The sequence below is a fragment of the Lithobates pipiens genome, unplaced genomic scaffold, assembly GCF_037356315.1.
Source record: "Lithobates pipiens isolate NorthernLeopardFrog02 unplaced genomic scaffold, aLitPip1_a1.2 Scaffold_22, whole genome shotgun sequence".
Classification (NCBI taxonomy): domain Eukaryota; kingdom Metazoa; phylum Chordata; class Amphibia; order Anura; family Ranidae; genus Lithobates; species Lithobates pipiens.
In genome coordinates, this window is record NW_027507784.1 from 169937193 (window position 1) to 169960696 (window position 23504).

General features: G+C 42.3%; 1 protein-coding gene across 2 annotated transcripts in view; it reads right to left on the bottom strand.

Annotated features, from left to right (window-relative positions):
- Nucleotides 1-10502: 10502 nt before the first annotated feature.
- The window catches only part of CASP10 (caspase 10), a 119692-nt gene continuing 106690 nt past the window's right edge, over nt 10503-23504 (bottom strand). For both annotated transcript variants that reach the window (XM_077448626.1, XM_077448627.1), the window contains exons 10-11: nt 22377-22845; nt 10503-13550 (exon numbers count right to left, since the gene is read on the bottom strand). In XM_077448626.1, coding sequence (XP_077304752.1) covers nt 13385-13550; nt 22377-22845 — 635 coding nt within the window. In that variant the 3' untranslated portion in view covers nt 10503-13384. The remainder of the gene's footprint in view (nt 13551-22376; nt 22846-23504) is intronic.

The following is a 23504-nucleotide window of genomic DNA, read 5'->3' on the forward strand; positions in this document are numbered from 1 at the left end:
GATCCCCGTCAGTCCCGCTCGACTTCTCTGCCAGTAACATCGGTATCTCATGCTGGCTCTGCATATATCTCAGACTGCCTCCCAGTCTGCACCAGCATGCCTCTCCCAGCTCTCCAGACGGCCTGTCACTCAACGACACCTGATGGATCCCTCATGAAGACTTGCCTGGCAGTGTTCCCCACTGTCCTCTCCTGCTCCTGTTCAGGGCACCCCTTGGGTTGTGTGGGGTTCCTTCACAGCTCCGAGTCCCTGGGTCAAGGTCACCCCCCCCCCCCTCCAAGGCCCCTACAGCCTAACACTCCATCTCCAGTTGTTCCACCCTCTAAGAGTTAGAGGGAGGTAACCAAGAAATAACACTGCCTTTGAGTCACCAACCTACTCTAAACCACTCCCAGCCCCACAGATCAAAACAAACAGGTCTAGCTTTAAGCTAGACCTGAATAAATTTACCTGCACTGGCCAAAAATCTAACTCTAGCACCTACCTAAGGTAGAGAGTGCTACATGTGTATATCCAGCTTTAACCTGAAAAATGGTGACAAATTCACCACATGTACCTAGTACACTGCAATATATTTTCTTTTCAGGGAGTGGAGGGTTAGAAATGCTATAAGCTTTTTAAAGCAAGCTTTGTCTAATTGTCTTCTATTATGTGTATATTCTTGCCAAATATGCTGCACAAATCTCCCTCCAGTCTGGCTGCATCCATTTTAAACGCGGGCAGCTGAACCTGCTGCCTATTCACTTCCTGGATTCACACAGAGGTACACATCCAGCTCTGCAGCTCTCATTGGCCCTCTTATGACTCGCCCCCCTCCTTTCCTAGCAAACTCTTATGAGAGTGAGAGCTGTGCATGGTTTCATAAGCCTAGGCTTTTTACCACACAAGAAAAGGAAGTGGGCTGTATAAGGTATTATTGTCAAAACAAATGATTTTACTATCCAAAGTTAAAACAAGGGCAGACGATTTAATAGATGGAAAGTTGAAAAAATGACTGAAGTTCTTCTTCAAATTAAAACATATACTGTATCTTTATTACCATTATATAATATACACTTATTGACATGAGAAAATACATTTAACGGATAACAGATTTCATGGTTGTTACACAAGATGCAAAGGCTCAGTAGTATGATGCATCTCGACTCATGAGGTCTTCTGGTGTTACAAGATGATAGACAACAGTTTAACATTTTTTGCAGCAGTTTTTACCTCAAAAAATTTATCTGTAGGCGAAACCAATTTTTTTTGCTTTAGAAAGAGTGCAGAAGGGTTAGACCCTCTGTCAAGTTGTTATTGCTGTCCCTGTTCCCCTTTGGAAGATCCACCCTTTTATTTGTATCAGTGGCCACGGGGTCACTATAGAAGGAAGTGAGGGGACAGGCAAAATTTTAGAGTTGTCCCCAGAACAACAGATGGAAACCTGTTCCAGGCACAGTCCCCCTCACTTTGTGATTTTTCTGTAATTTCTTATTTAGTCTCTGTGATGGGAAGTGAAGCTTTACTACATGTATAAATTGATTTAAGGACTATTGAGCTTTTTAAACAACAGTGTGTTTCAGAAAAGCAGATAAGGAGAGCAGGCGCAGCAACATGTAAAATATTACTTAAAGCTCCACCTGCTAGCTGAAAAAAAGGAAATCAAAATATTCACATATTTTATAGTTATCTAAATGTACAAAATTACTTTTTTTTTGTAAACATTCAAATTAAAATCAATTCCTAAATAAAAAAAAATAAAGTTTTTGCATGCATACGGCCAGCAGGAAGAGGTTTAACCACAATGAATCTCCCACAGTTTTTATTTACATTGTGCAACTTTTTGCTTTTGCTGTCTATACATCTTTTCTTCAGAACAGATATGGCTTTAATTGATGTGCAGTATTACATTGAACCTGACCTGTAATGTTTCTCTCAACTATGCTGGTCCAAATAAACTATTACCATCAGTATTAGATTCTCCTGCTGTTAGCACTGTATAAACTGTATGCAGCCTCAGCTATATACAGTATACAGCGCTGTGTTCGGGCAGCTGTATGGGAACCAAAATCGAGTTGGACTGAACATTAGTCAGCCATTCACAGGGAGCTTTGTATTAATACAAAGCATCCTCTGAATAACGGAGTCGGCGATCATGAGGCAATTCACTTAGCTCTCTGCTTCAACCAATCAGAGGAAGCCTTGCATTCATTCATGGGATACAAAGCCACCTGTCAATGGCTGAGTGCTGTTCAGTATAACTTGATTTTGTTCCATGAGTGGTATGGGAAGTCTCCATCCTTCTGGCAGAACACAGTGCTGTATATTGTTTGTAGCTGATGCTAAATGCAGTTTTTACAGCACACACACAGCAGGTACAAATTGCTTTGTCCAAATGAACTATTTAAACTTCACTAAAACATGAAGATCAGCTTTAACGCTGACCTTTAGCTCCACCATCAACTATGTAGTGGAAGAGCCTTCCTAATTTGATATTAAAGTGGTTGTAAAATTTTAATGCATTCTGTGCATTAAGATAAAAAACCTTCTGTGTGCAGCAGCCCTGTCAGCTCCCATAATACATGAGCCCATCTTGATCCAGCAATGTTGAAGGAGAGTGTCGGCTGCCTGGGACTCTCTCTCCTCATTGGCTGAGACTGCAGCATAGCGCTATTATTTCTCAGTGAGCCCATGAGGAGAGGGGACGATCCGCAGCAGCGAGAGACCCAAGAAGAGGAGGATCTGGGCTGCCCTATGCAAACTGACTGCACAGAGCAAGTAAGTATACCATGTTTGTTATTTTTAACGGGAAAAAACTGAGACTTTAGTATCACTTTAAATACATTGCTTAAGTTTGTCCTCATATTATATCGTTTCAGTAAATCTAAGGGATCCTTCACACTATCTGGCATTTCACACTGTTTACTTTTTTCTTTGACTTTATTTGAAGTGCACAAAGTGTCCGCACAGTAGTGTGATGCTTTGTACCGCTGTGTGGGTGACATGCTGGGCCTACCTGTGCACTGCAGTAAAATGCTACATGTCTGCCGGGGTGTGTTGCAGTAGAAGCAGGGCACCTAAAAAAAAATAGTTTTCAACCTGCTCTAGCAATGACTTGAATTTATCCAGTGGATAAAAATGCCAGTCACTGTACTTTGTGTGAACGAGACATAAAGTAAATTGCAAAGAGATTGTACAATGTAGCGGGGTCTCTTTAAGGACTATAAAACTACTGTTCCCAGAACCCCACTGGTTCCCAGGATGTTTGGAGTTATGCCCCAGAGACTCATGGGGGAGGGCATATAAGGAGGGGGAGAGGCCTAGTTCGCTCTTTTTGGACACTCCCCCCCTCTCTCCTAGCAAGAGGAGATCTGTGCTGAACTGCTGGAGGCACAAGGCCTGAAGCCTGGGCCTTGTGCTCTTTTCCAAAGAGCCCTCTGCCAGCCTAGCTGCACCTGAGAGACATCTTCTCATCCTTGCTGCAGTACACCAGAAGGATTGAAGACTCGGAGGTCGGTGGATTCCTGTTCCTAGACGAAAAGGCAGAGAAAACGGACTTGGACTTGTCCGGGTGGTGAGAGCTGTTTAAAGACAGATGCTTTATCTTTATTATTCGTTTGGATTACAAAATTGTTCTTCAAGTGCACCACCGAAAGATTGCTAGCGAATATTGTTTTACTGGACTTCCATCTAGATCAGTCAGGCCTGACTGCATAGGTAGATAGTGCTGGGTGTTAGTTTACCCATGCGGGGAAGTAGCTGAAAAAGGGCAGCGTTAGAGTTGCATAGCAATACTTTATTATGCTGATTACTCTGTTTATCTTTATTACTGGTTACTGCAGGGACCTGCTTATGTGTTGCAATCCAAATGTTTGATTCATGTTATTCCTTTTATAAAAACAACAAGTAAAGTCAGTTATATACTTTCAAAGATTGTCTATGAGCTTGAGTTATCCACCCACGCACACACACATATTTAGAGTATAAGCGATTTAATGTGTATTGCTAGATACTAACTGTGCCAGAGTGGGTAGAGCAGATTGCCGGGGGGTTGGCGGAGCTGTGCTCAGGGCCCAAACCAAACTTGCGGCCCTCTTAAGTGAGGGTATCGCTATAACAATAAGATTATTTAGTGTATGAGCAGCTTAAGACTAGAGGTCGACCGATATATCGGCCGGCCGATATATCGGCCGATATTTGCCGTTTTTTAAATAATCGGCATCGGCCGATTGTGTTAATAAAAAGCCGATTCTACAGCGGGACTTTGAAATGACTTCTGTAAGAAGTCAGTGTGAGTTGTCTGAGTCGTCATAGCAACACTTTCCTCCACTCTGGGCAGACTGCCAAGAAAAGAACTAAATGATACAATGTTTACACTTCTGAATGAATGAAGTCATCTCTGTGTGTAGAAGTTCTCAGTTTAACCATTTAAAGACTAAATCTTTTCTGACACTTGTTGCTTACAAGTAAAAATCCTGTATTTTCTGCCAGAAAATCACTTAGACCCCCCAAAAAATATATATATTTTTTTAGCAGAGATCCTAGGGAATAAAATAGCGGTTGTTGCAATATTTTATGTCACACGGCATTTGCACAGAGGTCTTTCAAATGCATTTTTTTGGGAAAAAAATACACCATTTAAAAAATAAAAATAAAATAAAAACAGTAAAGTTAGCCCATTTTTTTTTTTTTTGTCCAAAAGTTTTGACTACCTGTTTTTATTTAATATATAGGTTTTTTGTTTTTTTTAATCTAGATCATACATACAAGTAAACTGATTGGAGGTTTGTTTTGTTTAATAAATGTTTAAAGCGGGAGTCCGCCGGGACTCCGCGTTTTTTTTTTTTTTTTTTTTAAAAGCCAGCAGCTACAAATACTGCAGCTGCTGACTTTTAAAATAATGACACTTACCTGTCCAGCGCGCCCGCGATGTCGGCACCCGAAGCCGATCTCTAGATCGACACTCGAGTGTTGCCGCCGCCATCTTGGGTATGGGAATCAGGAAATGGAGCCTTTCGGCTTAATTTCCCGGTTCCCTACTGCGCATGCGTGAGCCGCGCTGCGCAATGAGGACGGTCCCCGCTGCCTCTGGGATCTGTGTTTCCCAGCAGGCAGCGGGGCACTTGCGGAAGGGGGCGGGCACTTGCGGAAAGGGGCGTAATGTACGCCCCTTTCCGCAGAGAGCTAGCCCGGAAGTTGGTGCAGTTACCTGGATTATCCAGGTAACTGCACCCCCCTCCCCCCTGAAAGGTGCCAATTGTGGCGCCGGAGGGGGGGAGGGTTCCGATGAGCGGAAGGTCCATTTTAGGGTGGACCTCCGCTTTAAGTGTAAGAAATTTTCTGTATCACTTATGAAGACTGCTTTCACACTGGAGCGGGCAGACGTTGATGGTAAAACGCAAGTTTTAGCGGCTCTTTACCATCATTTTAGCGGTGCTATTTGGCTGCTAGTGGGGCACATATAACCCAGCTAGCGGCCAAGGAAGAGGTTAAATGCGCCCATGAAGCACCGCTGCCAAATCGCATTGCATGCGCTTCGGCAGTGGTGCCCATTCATATCAATGGGCAGGAGTGGTGGAGGAGCGGTATACACCACTCCAAACGTGCTGCTTGCGGGACTTTTTTTTTTTTAAGATCCTGCCAGCGCATCGCCTCAGTGTGAAAGCACTCTGTCTTTCACACAGACTGCAGGGGAGCCATTTTGCAGGCACTTTACAGGCGCTATTTTTAGCCCAAAAGCGCCTTAAAAAACGCCCCAGTGGGAAAGGTGTGTTAGATCAAGGGGGATTAAAAATAAATAAATAAAATAAAATCGGCCTAACATATCGGCCCAAAAAAATCGGCATCATATATCGGCTATCGGCCGCCATGATTTTTACATATCGGCATCGGCATCGGCCAGAGAAAAACCCATATCGGTCGACCTCTACTTAAGACTTAAAGTGTTACTAAACCCAGGACCCCACATTCACTATATCTGGTCTCCCACAGTACACAGAACATGGAAATGCAATTATTTTAGTAAATTTATACTGCTAAATACCTTTTCTCATCAATAGTATACAGCAGTCTTGTGATTTCTATCAGTTTCTGGTGAAGCTTGTAGGAGGAGTTTTCATACTGGACAGAGCCGTCCTATCCGAAAATCTAAGTGTGTGTATGAGGCGCAATTTAGACAGGAGCCAATTAACCTGCCAGCATGTCTTCGGAGGGAGAAAATCAGAGCACTTGGGGAAAAACCACAAAAGCACAGGCAGAGCATGCGAGACAGGATTGCTAACCACAAAGCCGCTATGCTGCAGTTGTCTTTGTTCCTCCCTGTGATTCAGTTGTCTTTGTGGTCAAACCATAATTAACCACTTCAGCCCCGGACCATTTTGCTGGCCAAAGACCAGACCACTTTTTGCGATTCGGCACTGCGCCGCTTTAACTGACAATTGCGCGGTCATGCGACCTGGCTCCCAAACAAAATTGACGTCCTTTTTTTCCCACAAATAGCGCTTTCTTTTGGTGGTATTTGATCACCGCTGCAGTTTTTATTTTTTGCGCTATAAACAAAAATAGAGCGACAATTTTGAAAAAAACACATTATTTTTTACTTTTTGTTATAATAAATATCCCCCAAAAATATATAAAAAAACTTTTTCCCCCCTCAGTTTAGGCCGATACGTATTCTACATATTTTTGGTAAAAAAAATCGTAATAAGCGATTATTGATTGGTTTGCGCAAAAGTTATAGCGTTTACAAAATAGGGGATAGTTTTATGCAATTTATATTAATTATTTTTTTATTAGTAATGGCGGCGATCAGCGATTTTTTTATTGTGACTGCGACATTATGGCGGACACATCGGACATTTTTGACACATTTTTGGGACCATTGTCATTTATACAGCAATCACTGCTATATAAATGCAGTGATTCCTGTGTAAATGACACTGGCAGTGAAGAGGTTAACCAGTGTGTGGCAGTGTAGGGGTTAAGTGTTCCTAGGGGTGTGTTACTAACTGTTGGGGGCTGGGCTTTCTTTTAGTGAACACTGATCTCTGCTCCAATCACATGGAGCAGAGATCAGCGTCACTTGTTGCTAGGCAGAACGAGGAGATGCTGTTTACAATGGTATCTCCCAGTTCAGCCACCCCGTGAGACGATTCCGGGTATGCCCGCGGCGATCGAGTCCACGGGACCCGCGACTGGACTCACGGGGTCCCGGCCAGTACGCGAGCGCGCCGGCGGCGGCACGCGAGCGATGGCAGGGCAACATTTAAGATTGGACGTACCTGTATGCCAATATGCCTGCCCGTGCCATTCTGCCGACGTACATCGGCGTGCGCTGGTCGGGAAGTGGTTAAAAAGTCACATAAAATAGAAATATTTGTGACCAGTAAAAGGAAGAGTTTGAGTTTTTTTTCCCTTTTTAACAATTTTTTATTCCTTTATATTATAGATGCTGCTGTGTATGCACCTCCTTATGATTTGATGATGGAAGTCAGCAGAATTTCCCCTTGTTTACCAAGCTCTGGAGCAACTGTATTTGCAAAATCTCTAGAACAAAAGGCTAAGGTTTATGGCCACATTGAGCACCATTCCATCAAATCATTCCATCATTCCATCAAATCATTCCATCATTCCATCAAATCATAGCTTTTATACCCAAGCTAATGTTGGCAAATGCTCAATTCTTGCATAGATAACATTTATTTCATAATTCATGAATGTACCATGTGCAAATCAACTCTTTAATTTTAAAATTCTGGCTCTGGTTTTTAAAATGTGCAAAAGTCACCTTCTGTAATTCTTCAGGTGCACAGAAATCTCCTATGTACTGGTATTAGGTAACATTCATGGAATGACCTCCAGACATCCCTTAATAAAAGTTGTTCACTTAGACCAGTGATGGCGAACCTTGGCACCCCAGATGTATTGGAACTACATTTCCCATGATGCTCATGCACTCTGCAGTGTAGTTGAGCATCATGGAAAATGTAGTTCCAAAACATCTGGGGTGCCAAGGTTCGCCATCACTGACTTAGACAATGAGAATTGGAAAGCTTAAAGTGTATCTGTACATTTGGCGCAGTTACACTTATAGGTTTAGATCAACTAATGACAAATAGGCTGTTCACTTTGCAAGGGAATTTACTTTCACTTTTACTTTTGGCCTTGTGAATGAGGAGAAGCTCTGCTGAGTTTCATAACCGAATCATGTATAAGGTGTTTTATATATATGTGTGTGTGTGTGTGTGTGTGTGTGTATATATATATATATATATATATATATATATATATATGTATATATATATATATATATATATATATATATATATATATATATATATATATATATATATATATATATAATTTTTTTTTTTTTTTTTACATGATTATATCTAAATTTTCCTTGCACGTGATTGGCTAATTTATGCAAAGTTAAGTTTCACCATATTCATTACGTTAATTATGTTAAATTCATTACAAAGTGAACATTAATTTTGCCTTTAGTAAACCAAACCCCATATTGTATGGTGCATCTTTTTCAGTCCTTCCTAAAAAAAAAAAAGAGAAATCACATTCAAATAACCAGCTAGGAAAAAAAAAAAAAAACAGCTAGCTGCTTGTCAAAATCCATACCTGTGCATGCACAGTACACTCTCCTTTTAAACTTTTAAAGAGTTTGTATACCACTGGATGCATCATGTCCAAACTCTACACAGCACTAAATAGAGAGTGCACTACACATGTGAGGGTCTAGGTAAAATATTATAACAAACGTTATGGTTTATCTAGCTGGACAGATGAATATACTTTAAATCTACAAAGCCTGTATAGGTTCTCCTACTCCCCCCGTATTTATTATACCCAAAGACAAACCCTAGATGCAGTGCTTTACACTGACTGGTTCCCCATTCATCTTATAGAGCAGGGGTAGGGAACCTATGGCTCTCGAGCCAGATGTGGCTCTTTTGATGGCTGCATTTGGCTCTCACCTCTCAATCCGCGGATTGCGTGGTGTGCCGATCCGTGGATTGAGCCCATAGGAAAGGCCGCAGCTTCGGCCTAGCTCTGGAGCTGCGGTCATCTTGGTAAACCTGGCGGCAGCCTAGGTGAGCGGCGCGCTGACGTCATCATCACCCGCCTCAACTGCTCGTGGATCTGCCTGCCTGTTAGTGGTAAGCAAGCAGACAATCGTAGGGGATATGTGGATATTACAGTGGGGGAGATGACGTGGATATTACAGTTATAATTGAAATTAGTCAATTAAAAAAAAATTTTTTTTTAAACATATTGTATGGCTCTCGCGGAATTACATTTTAAAATATGTGGCGTTCATGGCTCTCTCAGCCAAAAAGGTTCCCTACCCCTGTTATGGGGCTTGTAGTTCCAGGAGGAAAAATGAATGTCCAGTGATTTGCTGTGTTGCATAAAGCGGGTTTGTACTGCATCTGAGATACTGTATGTCTTTTGGTATAACAAATTGGACGGGTAGGGGTGACCCATACAGGAGTTTTGGCATTAGAGTATAATTGTATTTAAACTAACATACACATATCAAGGGCAAGGTTAGAGAAAATAGACACTGCACTTGGTTCTTCCAATGATAAATAGTGCATTTTGGAAGTAATATGTTAAAGGCAACTCTATACTTGAGCGTCAACATACTGTTTGCTGTTCCCCTCATTTCCTGGGTCTGTCTCAGTGAACATTCAGATTGTACATTGCAATTTTGTTGCAGTTTAAGTGGTGAGAGGCAGCAGCAGTGGGTTGATCTATGTGTGAAAAGTGTACATGGCAAATTACATAAGGCTACTGTTTAAGCACAGGGATTAAAGAGGAAGTAAACCCTGATGGGTTTACTTCCTCTTTTTTTCCCTGCAAAGGTAAAGCATAATGGACTACTATGCATCGCATAGTAGCTCATTATGTGTCACTTACCTGACACAGGAGCCAGCGAAGTCGCCGCTGATCCCTGTAGTCCGCCGCGTCCATCTTGCTGGTGGCGTCTCGCAGCTCCGACCAATGACAGCGGCGAAGCCGCGATGACGTCACTCCCGCGCATGCGCACGGGAGTCGCGCCTCGCAGCTCCGCCGCTGTCATACGGCGAGTCCGCGATGACGTCACTCCCGCGCATGCGCACGGGAGTCGACAAATTTGGCAAATCCATTCTTGGATTTGCCGCATTTAGTGCGCATGCGCGCCGCTGTCTACGGCGCATGCGCCGTAGACAGCGGTGCCCATTTTCGGGCAAATATCTCCTAAACCATATAGGTTTAGGAGATATTGCTTGGACCTACAGGTAAGCCTTAATCTAGGCTTACCTATAGGTCCAAGTTGTTTGGAAGGGTTTACTTCCTCTTTAATAAAATTGTGTTGTGTATTGGCCAACACTTTATTGCAGGAAGTACAGTATATGCTGAACTTGATGATAAATGAATAAAGATTGCATAAGCCTTCTGATAAAAAAGGAAAATTAAACCCTTGTGATATCTTTGATAGGTAACAATTACTAGATATGTGCGATTCGTTTAGTTAAAAATTTTAATTCAGAGGTTTTTTTTATTTGTTGATGTATGTAAATAACAATAGTAATAAACTTCAACGAATGCAAATTAAAACAAAACTAAATTATTCTAATTTCTAAAATGAATTTAAATTTGAAATGGAACATATTGCAATAAATACAGTAAGGTATAAAAGTAAAATAAGATTATTCCTAACTAGGCTGCTTTATAGAATAGAATACAACAGAATAGAATAAAACAGAATAGAAAATATAATAACATAATAGAATAGAATATAGATGCAAAAGAATAGCATAAAATGGAATAGAATATTTTATATTCTGTTTTATTCTATTATTTTCTATTCTATTCCTTTATTTTGTATTCCATTCTGTTTTATTCTATACCTTTATTTTCTATTCTATACCATTTTATTTGATTCCATTCTATTTTATTATATTGTTCTGTTCTATTCTATTCTTTTTTATTATATTCTCTAAAACAGCTTAAGTAGGAATCATCATCTTATTTTTCTTTTATACCTTACTGAATTTGCAATATGTTTCTATTTCAAAATAGAAATTCATTTTCAAATTCAATTTGAAAATAACGAATATACAAAATGAATTCCGAAAAACCAATCATTCTAATATAACGAATATGAGGAAACAAAATTATTACCTTAACCACTTCCCATCCAAGGTACGTCCAGGGACGACCTTGATTTGTGGGGGTATATCTGAATGATGCCTGCAGCTACAGTCATCACTCAAATATCATCTTTTAGTGCCGGCGATTCCCTACACCATAAGAATGATCATAGTGGCTGTTCCACCTCTTGATTGTCCTTACGGATGGCGAGAGGGGACTCCCCCCCTTCCACCGCCCTCCGGTGCTTCTATCGACTCACTGCTTCCATCGGTGAGTCGGAGACAGGATCCGCCCGCCCTGGATGGTGATCATAGAGATTATCAGCGGACCAGATGGTCGTCGGAGTCTCTATGATCGTTTGGAGGCTGGGCACTATGTTATGACGTCACACCCCGCCTCTGCATTCAAGCGAATGGCGGCACCTCGGCTGGGAAGCGTTGGGAACGTTTCATTTCAGGCTACCCAGCCTAGAGGTGAGATGTGGGGTCTTATTGACCCCATATCTCACTGTAAAGAGGACTGATAATGCCATATTCCTATTAAAAGGGATGTTTACATTCCTTGTAATAGGAAGAAAAGTGATTAAAAAAATGTTTTTTTTTTAAAGTGTCAAACTAAAAAAATAAAAATAAAATTAACAATAAAAATAAAAAGTTTAAAGCACCCCTGTCCCCGTGTGCGAACGCATACGTAAGTGCCACCCACATATGAAAATGGTGTTCAAACCACACGAGAGCAATAATTCTAGACCTAGACCTCCTCTGTAACTTAAAACATGTAACCAGTAAAAAAATGTAAAGCGGCGCGCATATTGGGATTTTTACGTACCGAAGTTTGGCGCCATTCCATGACCGTGTGCAATTTTGAAGCATGACATGTTAGGTATCTATTTACTCAGCGTAACTTCATCTTTCACATTATGCAAAAAAAAAATTTTTTTTTGAAGCATGAAACTGTTTTTTTTCACAAAAAAAGTGTTCAAAAAATTGCTGCTCAAATACCGTGCAAGATAAAATGTTTCAATGACCGCCATTGTATTCTCTAGGGTCTTTGCTAGGGTTCTCTACGGTGTTCTCTAGGGTCTTTGCTAAAAAATATATATATAATGTTTGGAAGTTATATGTAATTTTCTAGCAAAAAATTATGAAATTTACATGTAGGAGAGAAATGTCAGAATTGGCCTGGATGGAAAGTGGTTAATGAACGAATCCAAAACAAAACAAGTTTCCATTATGCACATATCTAATAATTACATGTAAGGAGTTCAGCTACACACTGCTGAATATAACTGCAGTTAAAGCATAACTATAAGCAAAACTTTTTTTTTTAGTTTTGGATGTGGAGGTGGATTAGAACACTTGACAGTTTTTATTGCTGTCTTTGCCTTCGTTAAGGAGAGGCACCCTCTCTATTTGTCCTGTTTACCAGTATCATTGAAACTGAAAAGTAAAAAAATCCCAAATTTGGGGTTTTCCCCAGAAAAGTAATGGAAGAGAAATCTTCCAACAGGGACACTAGTTTTGGTGATCTAAGAGTCCTCAAGAAATCCCCCTAACTTGCAGGGAATTCCTCTCACTTCCTGTTTGGCTATGGGACAGGAAGTGAAGGGAAATCTCGGCAATAGGACACAGATGGAAAATTAAAAATCTGACAGGGGATATAACCCCTCCCCTCCCCCTGCGCTATCCAAAATGAAAAAAAAAGTTTTGCCTATAGTTCTACTTTCCAAGATTAGTCCACCTGAAAGTGTTATTTTAAATACAGGTAAATTCTGGTGGCCAGAGTGAACCAACATCTTTGTATATGTCTTGGATTTTCAAACAGAGAGATCTCCCTCTCATAGTTTCTCACTTTGTACAAGCCCATCTGAGTGTTCCTAGCTTTGCATGTTCAAGCATTAGCCATAATAATAAATAAATTAAAAAGCCAGCAGGAGGCTTTGAAACCTCTTATACTGCAATGGGTACAGTAGGCGTGCAGACCTGAGAACTCAGACAAAGAGATGTCAGTGATTCCTAAGAGATAGAAACTGTCTGGTGGTTTAGCTTTCCAGCATCTGACAAAATCTGGACCAACCCTTTAATGGTAAGGGAGTGTAGATCAACTAATATGGTAAGGTGGGACTTAATCAGTATGGGAGTTGGAGTTTGACACCCTTCCAAAATACTCTATAACAATCACAGGCACAAAGAAACAAGGGCAATAACTATCTTCCCCATCACCCTACTTTGCAGCCTATAATCATTCTCCAGCACTAGATATACGCTTTAAAGTCAGAGGTTGGTATAGGGAATACTAGCTTCATGCGAAGAGTGTAAGCTGGTTGAGGCATTTGCTTCAAAATGGTTCCACTCTTTGAATACTCCTTCTCACTTACATCCCTGTTGACTTTTGTCAGAATGGACAAAATATCTTCACCTCTGTAAAAAAAAAAAAAAAAAAAATGGTTCAGAGATTATTGTCTAATTGTTTGATACAATTGATACAAAAATATCAATATTGTTCAATAATAAAGAATGAACTAATTACTAACATCTAATGCAGATCTTATGAAAAACCAACGAATTACCGGCGCATATGGTTTCAACAGATTATATATTAGTTTGCTGCAATCAGGTATAAATGTCACTATATGAGTAGACAAATTTAATATAAAAAATGCGTATAATATGGATTGCGCTAACTATCACCACAATTATTTAGTGTCAGATATCACTTCCACAGTGTTTTATACAAAACCACATAAAGTGCCGTGCCTTAACTAAATTCCTCACTTTACTCTCATCCCCCTATGTAAAGTGCAATTGATATAAACACTATGAATGGAAAATACAAGCATAAAAAATATGTAAACAATCCATATTATACGCATAATGCAGATCTTACACCAGCCATTCTAGCAGGGGTAAATTTGTCGGACAGGTATGGTGAAGGAAGCTATCTCAGTTTTTTTTTTAAAGATAATTTGGTTCTATTGACTTACAGGATTCTATCTGTTTTCTTTATTAGGTACTGCAGAGTAGCAGTGGTGGGTTAGTGGATGTCAGCAGCATATTTCCTGATACCATTCAATGCCAAGACTAGAACCCATATGATATATGTCTGTGGGATTGGTGTTTTTTTTCTTTTAATAAAAAAAGTAGTAAAAAATTACAAATATGAACCCTGGAAACAAAATTTTTTTTCCTGACAGGCTCCATGGCAGAATATGTGTGGGTTAGCCCCGCCTCCATACCTACCCTATAAGACACCTCTCCCATAAATCTTTGCTCTGGGCTACCAGTTGTGTTCCTTTTTTTTCCTCCTCCATACGACCAAGTTGAAGGTTCTCCTACCTGAAGATGACTTCCCTGCGATCAGGATCTGCCGAGCGACAAGGTACCACATCCCTCAGATAAGCCTTGACTATTAAGCAGGGTATGGAGTGTATACGCAGAGTAGCGCTGAAGAGCTGGAAGCCTGGCCGTCAGCAGGCGAGCGAGTACAGGCCTGATTGCCTAGATGTAAGCAGATGGCCAGGCCATTATCTGCCATAAAGTCTGGTGTGTGTATGGGATTCCCTCGGCTTAAGCGATCATAGGTGGAGGAGTAAGATGGACATCGCCTGCCATAACAGCAATGTTTGTGTATATTTATTCGTTTGTACCTTTGGTTCTGTGTCTGTTCCCCTTCTTATTTTCCTGCTGTGTTTCCCTGTGCATGGAGGCTGGTTCCTTCTGCGTTCCAGCCACCACTCTCTCTCTTCCGGGTTCTGGCGTACGCTCTGTGCAGGCGCAGACCTGAAACAAAAACAAGGCCTGGTTCACGCATGCGCGCGAGCGTCTTGTACCTGGCGCTGGCCGTGACGTCACGCAGTGCCACTTTTTAAACCTGGGGGAAACCTACAGAGCCTCGGAATGATCGTGGGCATGTATGGCGACTTCCCTGGGCATCTGTAGTGGATCCCCAGGTAAGTACTAACTTTCAGGGGATTGGATAGATTCCTACCTGGCGGCTGATCTTTTTTTTTTGTCCCACCTGCAGTGATGTACCTTGGATAACATGGACCCTTCACTGCCTCCTGGTGGCCAGTCCTCTCGCAGCAGGTATGAATGTGGGATTATCCCGGTGTTCTGCCTGTTGAGGGGAGAGGAGATTGGGGTACAGGGCACTAGCTTTAACATATTTATTTCCTCTTTTTTTTTTCCCTTTTCTTTCCCACAGCCCTTCCAGGTCTAATCCACTGTGCAGTTCCCAAAGAAAAAGCAGGTCTTCAAAATCACACACTTCCTCTAGATCCAGGCACTGCAGATCTCCTTCTAGGTCCAGACACCACAGTAAAGATCCTCCCCACTCCCCTCATCTCACCCCAGCAAGGGGGCGGAGATGTCGCGTTGGGGGTGTAGGGCCCCGGTCCCTGCCAACAAGTCTCTCTATGACTGCTGTTTTTCCAAAGCAGCTAACAAGAGGGAGGGTGCAAACCAGCACCTCAAATCATTAGTTAGGTTGTGAGAGAATCCGTGCAGGAGGGGGAGGCTCACATGCCTCGTGACCCCCCCACCGGAGCCACTATGCTCTCCAACAGTAGGGGAGCAGGCCCACAAGACATAAGAATCTTCCAAGCCATCCAACCACTCCTCCCTTGGATAGCAAATTGGAAGTAGAGGATCCAGGGATCAGTTTTGAGTACTCCCTGGTTCCCCCTTTGGTGAGAGCTGTAAGGGAAGCTCTGAATTGGGAAGATCCTGTAACTTCTTCCAGCAGCTCAATAAGGAGCTTCAATATTTTTCCTTCCTCACTGAAGTAGGCAACACCATTTCTGATGAATGGGGCAAAATGGAAAAGAAAAGTTACATGCAATCTAAAATCCTGAAGCTGTATCCCTTCAGGGAGGAAGAGGTTAAGCATCTCGAGTCACAGCACGTCATGCCTAACGACTCCATCCGTGGTTGGCGGATCTGGCTTCCAAGCAGGTTTGGTGCCAAATTCCCTTTGAGGGCACATCCCTTTTTGGTAACAAACTTGATAGCACCATAATCCGGGCCACAGATGGCAAGTCGGGTTTCCTCCCTCAGGATCGGCGCTTGCAGAGCCAGAGACGCACTTTTCCGAGAAGGCAGAATACTGATCGTGCCAGAGAGGCGCGCAGTTGCAGGCCTGGCCGGGAGTTTACAAGATCTTGGAAAGCCAGGCAGTCTTCATTCAAGAAACCTGCAAAGAGCGGTTATTCTGGCAACCAGGAATCCACAAAGTCTTTTTGAGATTGAGCCCGCTCAGGCATGCCAGATGGGGGCTCGTCTTCTCCGCTTTTGGCATGTCTGGGCGGCCTCAATCCAGACTCAGATTCATTTATACGACTCTTCCATGTTCAGAAGAAAAAAAGCAGATCCTATTAGCCTATGTAAACTCTTTTTGGAGCGAGGCGAAGCTTCTCCTATTCCGGATGGCGAACGAGGCAAGGGCATGTATTCCCCTATGTTCATGGTACAGAAAAAGAACAGCATATGGAGACCGGTCATAGATTTGACCCATCTCAACCTCTCCATCAAAAAAAAAAAAAAATTCAAGATGGAGTCTTTACATAGGATCCAGCAGTCGATCCATCCAGGAGACTGGTGCCGATCGATCTGAAAGACGCCTACTTCCACGTTTTGGTGACAGCGGACTTCCAACAGTTCCTTTGCTTTGCAGTAGGCCAGCAGCACTTACAATTCACCGGTCTCCCCTTCAGTCTAACAACATCACCTTGTATCTTCTCCAAGGTCTTGTTAGCTGTTTTGGCTTTGCCCCGAGTCAAAGGGGTTTGTCTTCATCACTACCTAGACAACCTCCTTCTCCTAGCTCAAGACAAAGGTCAACTTTTAGAACGCAGGAGCCTGGTCATCTCCACCCTTCAAGAGTTTGGGTTGCTCTTGAATCTAGAGAAGAGTCACCTGGAACCCTCACAGTCCCTCGTGTTTCTCTGAGTTCATTTCAACATGGTGGAGGGCACCATCTCGCTGACCAAGGAGAAGATTTTAGTAGTCCGAGACAGAATCTGCTCAGCCCTCACTTCATCTCATCTCTCCCCTCTCCAGAGTCTGAAAGTGAATGGCACCATGGTAGCTACAATTCTCATGGTGAAGTGGGCACAGGGGTACATGCAAACCTTCCAAAAATTGTTCCTCCAACAATGGAGGTCCGACAGCAACAGCCAGCGCATCCACCTTACTCCAGCTATGAGAGCGTCTCTCCTTTGGTGGCTCCAGGGGAAAAATCTTCGAAATTGCCACTCAATCATTCCGATAACCTCAGATACCAGCAACAGGGGCTGGGGCTCTCATTCACTATCAGAAGTAGCACAGGGCAGATGGAACTTCCCTTCTCTCAGGATTGTGTCCAACATCCTGGAACTGTGGGCTGCTTTTCAGGCACTTCTAGCATTCCATCATCTAGCAAAGAAATCCTCAGTGATGCTCAGGTTGAACAATACAACTGTGGCCTACATATGGAGGCAGGTTGGAACACACAGCTGTTACCTGCTACTGGAGAAACGTGTCCAAAATTTCAGCAGTCTACATACCCAGGATACAGAATTTGCAGGCGGACTTCCTTTCTCAGGTTCAGATGAACAACAAGTGGTCTCTCCACAAAGATGTGTTCGAGTGGCTCTTGACCCTGGGGGAGTCACCAGAAGTCAACCTCTTTGTATCCCCATGCAACAACAAGTTGGCCAAGTACTACTCAAGGTTCCAAGACCGTCAGGCGTATGGGATAGATGCTTTCATGGACCAGTGGAGGTTTCATAAGACTTACACCTTTCCTCCGGTGCCTGTGATGCTCCAGTTTCTCCAGAGGATCAGAACAGATAAGGTGTAAGTGATAGCGGTAATTCCTTTCTTGCCCACAGGTCATGGTTTCCTCTCTTGACATTCCTCAGTTATCAGGACTCAGTTCCCTGCCACTCAGGCCGGATCTATTGTCTCATTGCACAACCCCGCACCCTTGTCCTTCTCACCTGCACCTCAGGGTTTGGTTCTTGAAAGGGGAAGGCTCAAGGCTCTAGGTTGTCCAGAAGAGGTCATTCTGACCCTCCGTAATGCCAGAAGAAAAAGCACCAGCAGGGTCTATGAATGAATATGCACCAGGTTCACTGATCACATGTCTTTCAGGCCTAACCCTTGTAGAGCTCTGGCAGTCCAGGACATTCTTAGCTTCCTACAATCAAGTCTAGACCTATCCCTATCAGTGAGCTCACTTCGGGTACAGGTATTGGCCATCTCTGCATTCACATGAGTTTCATGGGCCAAGCACTCCCTTGTTCGCCAGTTCTTCAAAAGTGCTATCAGGCTTAGGCTTCAGAGGAAGCCAAGATTCCCCAAGTAGGACCTCCCTCTTGTTCTGGATTTCTTTTCTCAGCTTGGATCAGATCCCAACAAGCTGCTCTCAGTGAAAGATTTTTATCTTAAGACAACCTTCCCGGTGGCTGTTATTTCAGCAAAGAGAGTGTCTGAAATCAGAAACCTGGGTTTGAAGGGACCTTTTCAAACTTCCTTTCAAGACAGAGCAGTGTTAAATCCCATGCTGGGGTCAAATCATAAATTTTCCACAATTTTCCACGAAAATCAAGAAATTGTGCTTCCCAACCTTTAGATCAACGGAAAATCAAGATGTCCATCCCCTTGATGTGGGGCACACTCTTAAACAATACCTGGAAGTCACAGCTCCCTTTCGACAATCGGATTTTCTTTTCCTCCTTCTCCACGGAAAAAACAAAGGAATGCGGGCTTCGGTTAGATCCATTGCTGCATGGATCGTACAGACCATTCAAAAGGCTTATAAAGCAAAGGGTTTGGCTCCTCCAGAGGCAGTGATGGTCCATTCAAACTGGAGTATCTTGCCCTCTTTGGCAGCTTCTCGCCATGACACTCCCAAAATAATCTGTAGAGTGGCTTCCTGGTCTTCTATCAACACATTTATGTCTCACTACTGTGTTGAACCAGATGCCTTATCTGTTAATTTTGGTTTGCAAGTACTGATTTGGTTTCTTTGCTCAGCATTTGCCCACCTGGGTGTGTATGGTGAGTTATTTCCCACATGTATGCTGCCATGGAGCCTGTCAGGAAAACTGAAAATTTCCTATCAAATACTTACCGTAATTTTCCTTTCCTGATAGACTCCATGGCAACAGAAGCCCCTCCCAATGCCTGGCGTAGGCTAGTTACAGAACACAGCTGGTAGCCCAGAGCAAATATTTATGGGAGAGGTGTCCTATAGGGTAGTTATGGAGGCGGGGCTAACCCACACGTATGCTGCCATGGAGCCTATCAGGAAAAGAAAATTACGGTAGGTATTTGATAGGAAATTTTCCTTTTTTTTTTTTTTTTTAAATTAAACTCCCTATCGATATAGACTTCCACAAGCCCTAAGGCTTCGTCCACACTAGTGTAGGGCCACCCACATCATAGTTTTTGCATAATAATTTCAATCAGCTGCCTTGTGTGCAACAAACAGGGCAAAGAAGCATATGTACCTTTCTAAGCTTTGCTTGTTTCACGCTTTTAGTATTTTGTTTGTGCAAGAACACATTTCTTACTTACAGCTTTTGGGGTTTTTTTTTTATTGTTTTTTGAATTGTACAGCAAGCGTGACAAGCAAATTTTGTTTGCGCTTCATGTACGCACACAAAATTTTGTGATTTTATGCTAGTTGTCTTGTTAGCCCTACACACGGTCGGACATTCCGACAACCAAATCCGTCGGATTTTGTCGAAACTGTTGCATACACACAGTCGGACAAAGTTGTCAGAAAATCCAATCGTACTTAACGTGATGGCGTTATTTCGTTAGGGCGGGACTACGTTCAGGCTAGTAGCTAATAGCTTTGGTCTAGGAATTTGATCTGAGCATGCGTGGCACTTTGTCCGATCGGAATTCTTTACACATGATCGGACAAAGTCCGATCGGATCATGTTGTCGGAAAATTTTATAGCCCAGCTGGAAAACTTGGTCCGTCGGATACTCCGACGGAAACAGTCCGATGGAGCCTACACACTGTCGGAATATTCGACAACACGGTCCTATTGGACATTGTCCATCGGAATGTCCGACCGTGTGTACAAGGCCTTACACTGGTGTGAATGGAGCCTAAAGAATAACCCTGATGCTATCTATAAACTGAAATAGTTACAATACATTTCTGGATGCATGAATGAATGATTTGTATAGCGCTGCAAATGCAAACTGAATTGCCTGTATTGTAACAGGCTGGAAAATTAGTCCACATCATTCCTGCACAACTGCATGTGCATGAAAATATTGTGTGACATCTGTTTAGTCTCAAAACAATCTAGAAAATAAATCACACCCCTAATGTAAGATCTGACTGTAAGTTGTAACCTTCAGTATGTAATGTTCACACTGTGTGAAATGAAGAGCCTTTAATGCAGTGCGTTTTTACAGCCAATGTTTTTTTTCACAAATGGACCCAAAGGAAGCCACAATTTGAATACGTAACACCGCAGATACCACTGGCTGACTTCCGGTCCTTATGTCTATTAAACAAAGACTGGTCTAACAACTGGCTTCTATTGAACAAGCATGCTGGAAAACCAACATTGATCAGCACGCTCAGCCAATTCTTGCAAACAATGTACTCAGAATGGCCTAGAGTGGTTAGTGGGGTACCCCAAGGCTCTGTTCTGGGACTGATTCTGTTTAATTTATTAATAAATGATATAGAGGATGGGATAAATAGCTCAATCTTAGTTTGATGATGACACCAAAATATGCAGGGCAATAACACAGCAGGATACAGAAACTTTACAAGAGGACCTGAATAAATTATTGGAATGGGCTACTGCATGGCAAATGAAGTTTAACACTGTTAATGTGGTTGTATACCCACATTTTTAACTTTTACCTACAGGAAAGCCTATAATAAGGCTTACCTGTAGGTAAAAAAAATATCTCCTAAACCTGTACGGTTTAGGAGATATTCCCCTCGGTATGCGCCGCTGACTGCAGCGGCGCATGCGCACAAGGGGTTTCTCGCCGTCAAAATTCGGCAGCAGCCGAGCGGCCGGACTGAAATCTCCCGCGCGCATGCGCGGGAGTGACGATATCGCGGCTCCGGCCACTCACAGCGCCGGAGCCGCGATACCCGGAAGAAACGCCGAGGGAGCATGTCAGCTCCCTCGGCGTGGATCGGGCCAGATGTCGGGGCCTCGTTCTAAGGTAAGTATTTCATAATGAGCTAGTATGCGGTGCATACTAGCTCATTATGCCTTTTGCTTTGCAGGTTTAAAAAAAAAAAAAAAAAATGTGCGGGTTTACTACCGCTTTAAATGTAAGCTAATGCACTTGGGGGGTAAAAATATAAGCACAAGTTACTCTTTGGTGGGGAAAATCTCTAGGGGCTTCTAGGATGGAGAACGATCTAGGGATCCTAGTAGAAGACAGACTGAGAAATAGCATGCAGTGTCAAGCAGCAGCTAGCAAAGCCAGCAAAATATTAGCATGCATTAAAAAAGGAATTTACTCTGGAGATAAAATGATTATTCTGCCACTTTTTAAAACTCTGGTACGGCCGTATTTGGAGTATTCCGTCTAGTTCTGGCCACCAATCCTCAGAAAAGATGTGCTGGAACTGGAGAACTTGAGAGGAGACTTAATAGTGATATACAAATATCTCAATGGTTATCCCAGCGTATGAAACTTTTCAGTCCCAGAGAGTGTAAGAGGACACGGGGCCACACGATGAGACCGGAAGAGAAGCGGTTTAACCTTAAGCTGCGTAGGGGGTTTTTCACTGTCAGGGCAGTAAGGGTGTGGAATACTCTTCCACAATCGGCGGTGTCATCAGTTTTAAAAGATTCTTGGACGTGCATCTTAGCAAAAACAATATAGGGGATATATATGATAAATTATTTTTCTACACACATACACCTACACAGGTTGAACTGGATGGACTGTTGTCTTTATTCAACCTTACCAACTATGTAACTATGTATTCTGGAGGGAGTGGGAAGAGGGGTGCCCCCCTAAATACAATGTCTCAACAGGAGAGATTCTTGCATAAACATCATTTTTGTTGGTCCATTTTTTTCATTCAACCCGGTCGTTGTACTGGATGTACCCAGCTTAGTGAATGCAGCAAATAAAAATATAAACACAGTACAGCTGAATTAAATGTTTTACAGCATGTTTTGAAGAATACAACATAAAGAAGATTATGTGGTCAGCACTGATGTTTTTATATTCATTGCTATTTAGATTAAAGACACTTACTTTGGAACCATTTTGATCAGGTTTGAACACAAGGCTTGGATGTACCATGTCCCCAGTTCAATGTGACGGTATGAAAAGCAGCCATCAACAGTTGACATTCCAATCAAGACATCTGCATCATTCGGGATGGTTTTAGTGGCTGAGACAGCATCTTCTTCAATTGAATGCGCACCTTGTGTATTTTTGCCTTGGCACGCTTGTATGAAAAATAACTTTGGTTTTCCAGCTAAGGTTTTACAGTTTTGGGGGGAAAATTTAGATACTATGACATTTATTTTTACAACTTCATTGTCAGTGCCAAGGATGGCTTGTGATTGCCCATGGGTCAAGATACAGCAAACAAAGCAATCTCGCTCAGTGTGGTCCTTCATCTGAAAGTTGCTCATGATGTCACAGATCTGTTGCGCTTTTTGTTCATTATACACCACTACCTCAAATCCAAGCCAGGAGAATACACGTTCCAAATAATCTAGAGGATTGGAAACATTTTGAAAACTGTTACATACAAGAACATTTAAAAAGTGTGCTTATAAAATGGCTAAAGACTATAAATGTAACTGACCTACAGTATATGTCAGTTGAATAGCTCATTCCCAAGGGTTCACTTACTTTTCCTTCCAGCCATAGGCATGCCAGGTGTGCCTTGGCACACCATAATCACCCCATGTGGTGCCGATTCCCCCTGCAGTGCTGCCAGTTTCCCTCCTCTCCTCTTAGGATCAGGGGGAAGAGGCTGGTAAATATTTAACCACTTGAAGACTAGGCCTATTTCTGACACTTGTTGCGTACAAGTTAAAATCAGTATTTTTTGCTAGAAAATTACTTACAACCCCCAAACAAACATATATATATATATATATATATATTTTTTTTTTAGCAGAGACCCTAGAGAATAAAATGGCAGTTGTTGCAGTATTTTATGCCGCTGTATTTGCGCAGCGATCTTTCAAGCGCAATTTTTTGGGAAAAAATACACTTTCATAAATAAAAAATAAAAAAACAGTAAATTTAGCACTATTTAGTTGTATAATGTGAAAAATGACGTTATGCCGAGTAAATCGATACCTAACATGTCATGCTTTAAAATTGCGCACACTCAGGGAATGGTGAAAAACAAGGTTATTAAAA